The sequence below is a fragment of the Nerophis lumbriciformis genome, linkage group LG09, assembly GCF_033978685.3.
Source record: "Nerophis lumbriciformis linkage group LG09, RoL_Nlum_v2.1, whole genome shotgun sequence".
NCBI classification, from domain to species: domain Eukaryota; kingdom Metazoa; phylum Chordata; class Actinopteri; order Syngnathiformes; family Syngnathidae; genus Nerophis; species Nerophis lumbriciformis.
The window spans coordinates 21,748,939-21,757,500 of NC_084556.2; the positions used below are offsets into that span (position 1 = coordinate 21,748,939).

The window sequence follows — 8,562 nt, forward strand, 5'->3', positions numbered from 1 at the left end:
CATTGACGGGAATTCAAAAACATCTTCCTTTCACCTCTTTCAGCAACCTTTAGCAAAGAACTATGACTTTTTTTGCCTTTTAGTGACCTATGGGTCGGATGAATGCGACCCTATTGTTCAGATTTATATCCACATATGAAAGAGGCCTGAGTCGGATTTGAAAAATGTTGAATTGTGCTGTACACATGAAAAAAATCGGATACACGTTACATCCATTTTCTACCGCTTGTCCCTTTTGGGGTCGCGGGGGGTGCTGGAGCCTATCTCAGCTGCATTTGGGTGGAAGGCGGGGTACATCCTGGACAAGTCGCCACCTCATCGCAGGACCAACACAGATAGACAGACAACATTCACATGGGCAAAAAATCGGAATTGACCTGCAGTGCGAACATAGCCTGAGAGAGGTGTCACCTTAATTAAAGTTGCCACCCAGGAAAATAATAAAGTTGAATTATGCATGGACAGATTCCTTAGCCTGTACAAATGGAAAAAAAAATCTAACTTTTTAAAGTTAAAAGGGCTGTTTGCAACCTGTAAGCGGATGCCTTCGAGGGCGCTAACTTTTCAAAGTGCTGTAAGCATTACATCCCACCCTCTTAGAGCTTTTATGGTGCGTTCCATTTACCTCGGAAGTTGAAAGTCAGAGCTGAGAATGATGTCAAAACTGAGCTATGAGTGTTCCAGTTACGAAGACAAAAATCAAGATGGCCACATCTAGAAAGCCATATCTGAATCTGAACAACTTCTGGACAAATATGAGCTCCTCTGCAACCTTCAAAACCGGTGAATGAAGAGGAAACACAGACGCTATTGCCAGCGATGTGGAACGAGTAAAACACATGAAAAAAAGTAACTTGCAATACAGTCTCAATACCATATAGGTACATCTGACAATACATCATATACGGATGATTTTTAGTGAGACAAAAACTAGTCAGAAGTGCTAATAATAGATATTACAGAAGCTTCTATTATTGTTTACACTCAGAGCAGCCATCTTTGAAAGGCAACTCAGGGGTGGTGAGGACTCTCTGACTTTCGGAGCAGAAATCCGACCTTGAGGGGTGTTCCAGTTGAAACTTCCCAATCGGAACCTTGGAAGCGCCGACTTCCCATACAAACTGAACGCACCAATACTGCGTAAAAAATGTACGTAATACGCACATTAGCTGTGTGTGTTGTTAGCTTATGATAGCAATAAGACTAGCAAATGTGAGATATCATTGAATGTATATTCCATCAGAACAACATGACTGCAAAAAGGTTGCTTATCTTCGACTGCTTATGTGTGAGCGCATGCGCTCCCTTCATGTTCATGTTGACAAGGCAGCAGTGAGTGACAAGTCTGTACGCCAGAGAAGCTATTTTCAATCAATATAATTAGTAATTGTGAAAAATATAAACATAAACAAATATCTGTTTTGTTAAACCACAAGTGATGTCATGATCTCACAGTTATCATTAGATTCTTGTGATTTGTATTTCCTGTCCAGTGTTCTTATTTTTTGTTCCACTTCCAAATTGCCTCCATTTACCACCACTCCTCTGGTCTTACTGCCGACCCCCTTACATGTCCCTGATTTGCAATCAGGACACACCTGTCCCTGGTTGCCAATCAAGATGCTTCTAATGTTCACCCTGTCCTCTTGATGGGGTTGGATCATTTTACATTGCCCTTCACACATGTTTTGCTCTCTGTGCGCCTCCCAGCTGCACTTTTTTTTGTGTGTGTTACCAGCGTTTTCACTAAAATAAAGGGCTTATTTCATGCATTTGCCTGCCGTGTCTACATCTGGGTGTCTAAACCCATAACGTAACAAATGGTAACACAAGCCTGCTCGGTACATTTTTTTTTCTTTTCTATATAGGGACGGCGTGGCGAAGTTGGTAGAGTGGTCGTGCCAGCAATCGGAGGGTTGCTGGTTACTGGGGTTCAATCCCCACCTTCTACCATCCTAGTCACGTCCATTGTGTCCTTGGGCAAGACACTTCACCCATTGCTCCTGATGGCTGCTGGTTAGCGCCTTGCATGGCAGCTCCCGCCATCAGTGTGTGAATGTGTGTGTGAATGGGTGAATGTGGAAATACTGTCAAAGCGCTTTGAGTACCTTGAAAGTAGAAAAGCGCTATACAAGTATAACCCATTTATCATTTATATAGTTTTTTTTTTTTACTTTGATCAAGTTTCAAACAGCCGCATTATTGTTTTGTGGCAACAGGCTATTTTTCTTTAGTGGAAGATGGGCCAAATTTATTTTTTGATAGTCAAAGTCATCAACACCTGCCCTAGAGAAAGTTAATTATGAGGACTAACTAGATCTGACTAGCGATAAGCAAAGAAAAAACTGATGGAAATAAGAAGAAAAACATTACATTTCAAATATTCAACCATATTTCGTCAAATAGTAATTACAATCTAACCAGGTCCGACAGCCTTTTGAGCAAATAAAAGCCTCACCTCAAATAAACCATTTTTATCATATTACATTGCTATATATTTATCATTAAACATTGTGCGAAAATGTTTGTATTATCATAAAATGACTACATAAAAATATGACCTCTTCTCTAATAGACGCCCTATGTCTAATAAAGACCTAGTACACTCTGCAGTTGACTAAATTAAAACGTCAATCACTATCGTGGGAAATATTTGGACTTAAGCACACTAATGGGTGTGTTTGTATCCAAGTAGTCATACAATTCCACAGGTACCTTTGAGCGAGTGGTGTATTTCTCTGTGTTGTTCACTCTGCATGTGACAGGCACACCGGGTATTAGGTAAGGTATACCCTCCTCCTTTAGTTCTGGAAGATGGTGCACCACACTAAAAGGACGGCCATCTGTTTTGGGTAAAGATAAGATAAGAAAGATAAGGCCATGGGGGGCCTGACTTCTCCCTTCACTATTAGTCTTACTTTGTCTATTCTGGAGAACCAGCATTCTCTACAGTAGACATTAGATTTTGGTATATTTATTTTGTTAGAGTTACAGAAGCATGCTGCTGTTTTTAAGGACCTTCTGCAAAAATGTGAGAGTCTCACAAGTTTTTTTAACTGACCTCGTGGGCAGTGGCGTATCTAGGGGGTGGCCTGTGGTGGCACGTGCCACCCCTAAAATCCGATAGGGCACCCCCTAGGTTAAACGATTTGAAGAATAAAAACGTAGCATAGTAAAACAGCGGCCGGTGTTCTGTCTGCAGATATCCCGCAGGTGCCAGTAATCTAGTGACGTGAAGAGATTTGCGTAGGCTTCCAGGGAGGGGGCGTTTCCACGAAGAGTGTATCGAGGCATGCTTCACGTAGGGAAAGAGCTGGAAATGATGATGTGTGAAGCCAGCCTCGATACGCGGTCGTACCACAAGACCGCTTCGGGACGCAGTTCAGATATTACAAAGAGATTCGACAACACATAAACCGCCCGTGCTCCATTGAAAATGTGGGCTTTTGAGAGTTGTAGACTGTTTGGAATCTTGAAAGAGAATAAAAATGTATATTTATAAATGCCAAAAGAATGAAAGAAAAACTGCGCATGATATTCAATTTGAAGGCAAACTTAGCCCAAGCAGTTTACCGCTCCATGGGCAATACAACGCATTATTGAAACAAAACAATATACCTGTAGACATGCTAAATTCTGAACTTGTTACAGCAATTGTCTGGTAGCGCAGTGGTTTACACACCTACCTTTCAATACACATGATTTGGGTTTGAATGCCGTCAGCGTCACCTCGCAGACATTGAATGAACTTTTTCTTTTTAATGAGGTAACACGATCTGTAGCGTATTTATTCTCTTTTAAGCAGTCACCAGAAATCAACAGCTGGATGACGGAGAGGTTGTGTCAAGAAAAAAAAAATTGCTTAAAATAAAAACTGAACTAAACCTCTGCTGTTCTTACATCATTGTCCAAGTTACATCATAGGATCATCTTCGTCCTTAACTTGTGGTTAGAGTGTCCGCCCGGAGATCGGTAGGTTGTGAGTTCAAACCCCGGCCGAGTCATACCAAAGACTATAAAAATGGGACCCATTACCTCCATGCTTGACACTCAGCATCAAGGGTTGGAATTGGGGGTTAAATCACCAAAAATGATTCCCGGGCGCGGCCACCGCTGCTGCTCACTGCTCCCCTCACCTCCCAGGGGGTGATCAAGGGTGATGGGTCAAATGCAGAGAATAATTTCGCCACACCTAGTGTGTGTGTGACAATCATTGGTACTTTAACTTTAACTTAAGCCAATAAGCAATTTTCCCAAAGTGAAAACATTACACAACCTGTCATATCATATAATATTACCTTGTTGGCAGAATGCAAATGTAAATGCTTTAGGATGCATTATTACTTAAAGTCAGCAATTGTCTTACAAGAAGATTCACTCCATATGGGTGGTGGTGAGCTACTATAGTAGATACAGCTGCCTGTGGGGTAGACTGACAGGTTTATGGGTGCCACCCCTGCAAAACTAGGCAACCCCCTTGTGCCACCCCTGCAAAACTAAATGACCACCTTGTGCCACCCCTGAAAAAAAAGTCTGGACACGCCACTGCTCGCGGGTCTCCAGTTGAAAAGCCCAATGATGAAAAAAAAATACCTATAATGGAACCTTGAGGAACACTCAGTATAACTGAAGAAGTTGAACAAATTATGACTGGTTGCATCTGAAGTAAACATGCTATAGCAACAACTTAGTTGCATAAATCACATTACGAAAAAAAGTTCTTAAAGGGAACGGTGTGGCGTGGTGTTTGGAGCGGCCGTGCCAGAAACTTGAGGGTTCCAGGTTCGCTACCCGCCTCTTGGCATCCAAATAGCTGCCGTTGTGTCCTTGGGCAAGACACTTCACCCTTTCCCCGAGTGCCGTTCACACTGGTGAATGAATGAATGAATGAATGATAGGTGGTGGTCGGTGAGGCCATAGGCGCAAATTGGCACCCACGCTTCCGTTAGTCTACTCCTTTGAGTATCTAGTTGATAGACAGGCGCTATATAAATCAAATCCATTATTATATATTAAGGAATGCCTCAATTATGTAAATCACCAAATTAGGTTCTATGTTTGCTAGTTAAGTTAAAATGTCAAGGATCTGGCAATGTGTGTACAGGGGTCCAAAATGTTTTGTCTCCTAGGTTTGAACTGAACCTGGCGGCCAGTATGGCGTCAGTCCCAGGCTGGCAGTTGAATAGCCCTGCACCAGACAGTTGTCACGGGAAAGTAAAGTACTGTATGTATTCTAGTATTTGTGTAGAATCTGACAGTGTTTTTCTGATACCATTTTGCTGGAAGTCCTTCTGGTCCGTTCAGTCCCATGTAGACTGGGCATTTCCTCCGACATGGCTCTCAGCTGCTGCCTCTCCTTTGCAAATCTGTGGGAGATATTTGAATCCTTAAACATAAACTTCTGACTTAGTGTGCTTCTGAAACAACCCATCACTAGGGGATTTGCATAATGAGATGTGCTGACCTTCCCAGAGGCAGTAAGTGAATCATCATCCGGTGGTTGTAGAGGTCTCGATGCACGTCCTGGAAGTTCTTGTACTTCCTCTTCACCGTCCAGTGGAATGGCCCATGAGTTAGTATTACCGTGTACAGAGTCCCTACATGGACCTGGAGGTGGACGATAGTTGTATATTGCAAAATTGTAATCAACATACCAAATAACGAAATGCATTACATATCGCAATCCCAAATAGTTCCCTGAAAGCAGGGGTCAGCAGGATTTTTTTAACACCGACTTAGGGGAAAAGTGTATTGTTCAAAAAGAGTTTTATAATTTTTAATTGTCTGTGAAGCTGTGAATGTGTCCTTACTTTTAAGAGTGAGAAAAGCAGAAGGTGTGTGTCTGAGGCTACGTTCAAACTGCAGGTTATGATGACTAATTCAGATTTTTTGTTCAATCCGATCTTTTTATGCAGTCGTTCACATTGCACAAAAAAATAGTTCTAATGTGATCAGAATGAGTGCCTGAATTGACCCGCATGTGCTGCATTGTGTTTACAAAACATGTATTGTGTTTCCCCATTCTGGCAGGGCTCAGTCCTGGAGCATTTGTGGCAATTTCAAGAATTTCGTTCAACCGGAGTCAACATTTTCTAAACCAAATTATTTTGCGCCGGGGATTAAGAAGGAAGAGGGCAAGAAGCTCTCTCGGTTTGTGGGGGATTTGCTACGACATCTGCCTCGAGGAGCGTGTGGGCAAACAGTCAGAGCCAGGAGAAGTGGGACATTGACGGGAATTCAAAAACATCTTCCTTTCACCTCTTTCAGCAACCTTTAGCAAAGAACTATGACTTTTTTTGCCTTTTAGTGACCTATGGGTCGGATGAATGCGACCCTATTGTTCAGATTTATATCCACATATGAAAGAGGCCTGAGTCGGATTTGAAAAATGTTGAATTGTGCTGTACACATGAAAAAAATCGGATACACGTTACATCCATTTTCTACCGCTTGTCCCTTTTGGGGTCGCGGGGGGTGCTGGAGCCTATCTCAGCTGCATTTGGGTGGAAGGCGGGGTACATCCTGGACAAGTCGCCACCTCATCGCAGGACCAACACAGATAGACAGACAACATTCACATGGGCAAAAAATCGGAATTGACCTGCAGTGCGAACATAGCCTGAGAGAGGTGTCACCTTAATTAAAGTTGCCACCCAGGAAAATAATAAAGTTGAATTATGCATGGACAGATTCCTTAGCCTGTACAAATGGAAAAAAAAATCTAACTTTTTAAAGTTAAAAGGGCTGTTTGCAACCTGTAAGCGGATGCCTTCGAGGGCGCTAACTTTTCAAAGTGCTGTAAGCATTACATCCCACCCTCTTAGAGCTTTTATGGTGCGTTCCATTTACCTCGGAAGTTGAAAGTCAGAGCTGAGAATGATGTCAAAACTGAGCTATGAGTGTTCCAGTTACGAAGACAAAAATCAAGATGGCCACATCTAGAAAGCCATATCTGAATCTGAACAACTTCTGGACAAATATGAGCTCCTCTGCAACCTTCAAAACCGGTGAATGAAGAGGAAACACAGACGCTATTGCCAGCGATGTGGAACGAGTAAAACACATGAAAAAAAGTAACTTGCAATACAGTCTCAATACCATATAGGTACATCTGACAATACATCATATACGGATGATTTTTAGTGAGACAAAAACTAGTCAGAAGTGCTAATAATAGATATTACAGAAGCTTCTATTATTGTTTACACTCAGAGCAGCCATCTTTGAAAGGCAACTCAGGGGTGGTGAGGACTCTCTGACTTTCGGAGCAGAAATCCGACCTTGAGGGGTGTTCCAGTTGAAACTTCCCAATCGGAACCTTGGAAGCGCCGACTTCCCATACAAACTGAACGCACCAATACTGCGTAAAAAATGTACGTAATACGCACATTAGCTGTGTGTGTTGTTAGCTTATGATAGCAATAAGACTAGCAAATGTGAGATATCATTGAATGTATATTCCATCAGAACAACATGACTGCAAAAAGGTTGCTTATCTTCGACTGCTTATGTGTGAGCGCATGCGCTCCCTTCATGTTCATGTTGACAAGGCAGCAGTGAGTGACAAGTCTGTACGCCAGAGAAGCTATTTTCAATCAATATAATTAGTAATTGTGAAAAATATAAACATAAACAAATATCTGTTTTGTTAAACCACAAGTGATGTCATGATCTCACAGTTATCATTAGATTCTTGTGATTTGTATTTCCTGTCCAGTGTTCTTATTTTTTGTTCCACTTCCAAATTGCCTCCATTTACCACCACTCCTCTGGTCTTACTGCCGACCCCCTTACATGTCCCTGATTTGCAATCAGGACACACCTGTCCCTGGTTGCCAATCAAGATGCTTCTAATGTTCACCCTGTCCTCTTGATGGGGTTGGATCATTTTACATTGCCCTTCACACATGTTTTGCTCTCTGTGCGCCTCCCAGCTGCACTTTTTTTTGTGTGTGTTACCAGCGTTTTCACTAAAATAAAGGGCTTATTTCATGCATTTGCCTGCCGTGTCTACATCTGGGTGTCTAAACCCATAACGTAACAAATGGTAACACAAGCCTGCTCGGTACATTTTTTTTTCTTTTCTATATAGGGACGGCGTGGCGAAGTTGGTAGAGTGGTCGTGCCAGCAATCGGAGGGTTGCTGGTTACTGGGGTTCAATCCCCACCTTCTACCATCCTAGTCACGTCCATTGTGTCCTTGGGCAAGACACTTCACCCATTGCTCCTGATGGCTGCTGGTTAGCGCCTTGCATGGCAGCTCCCGCCATCAGTGTGTGAATGTGTGTGTGAATGGGTGAATGTGGAAATACTGTCAAAGCGCTTTGAGTACCTTGAAAGTAGAAAAGCGCTATACAAGTATAACCCATTTATCATTTATATAGTTTTTTTTTTTTACTTTGATCAAGTTTCAAACAGCCGCATTATTGTTTTGTGGCAACAGGCTATTTTTCTTTAGTGGAAGATGGGCCAAATTTATTTTTTGATAGTCAAAGTCATCAACACCTGCCCTAGAGAAAGTTAATTATGAGGACTAACTAGATCTGACTAGCGATAAGCAAA

General features: G+C 42.2%; 1 protein-coding gene across 1 annotated transcript in view; it reads right to left on the reverse strand.

Annotated features, from left to right (window-relative positions):
• The window catches only part of pld2 (phospholipase D2), a 56,737-nt gene that overhangs the window by 23,171 nt on the left and 25,004 nt on the right, over positions 1-8,562 (reverse strand). The window contains exons 4-5 of the mRNA XM_061962249.1: positions 5,465-5,607; positions 5,273-5,366 (exon numbers count right to left, since the gene is read on the reverse strand). Of these exons, the coding sequence (XP_061818233.1) occupies positions 5,273-5,366; positions 5,465-5,607 (237 nt within the window). The remainder of the gene's footprint in view (positions 1-5,272; positions 5,367-5,464; positions 5,608-8,562) is intronic.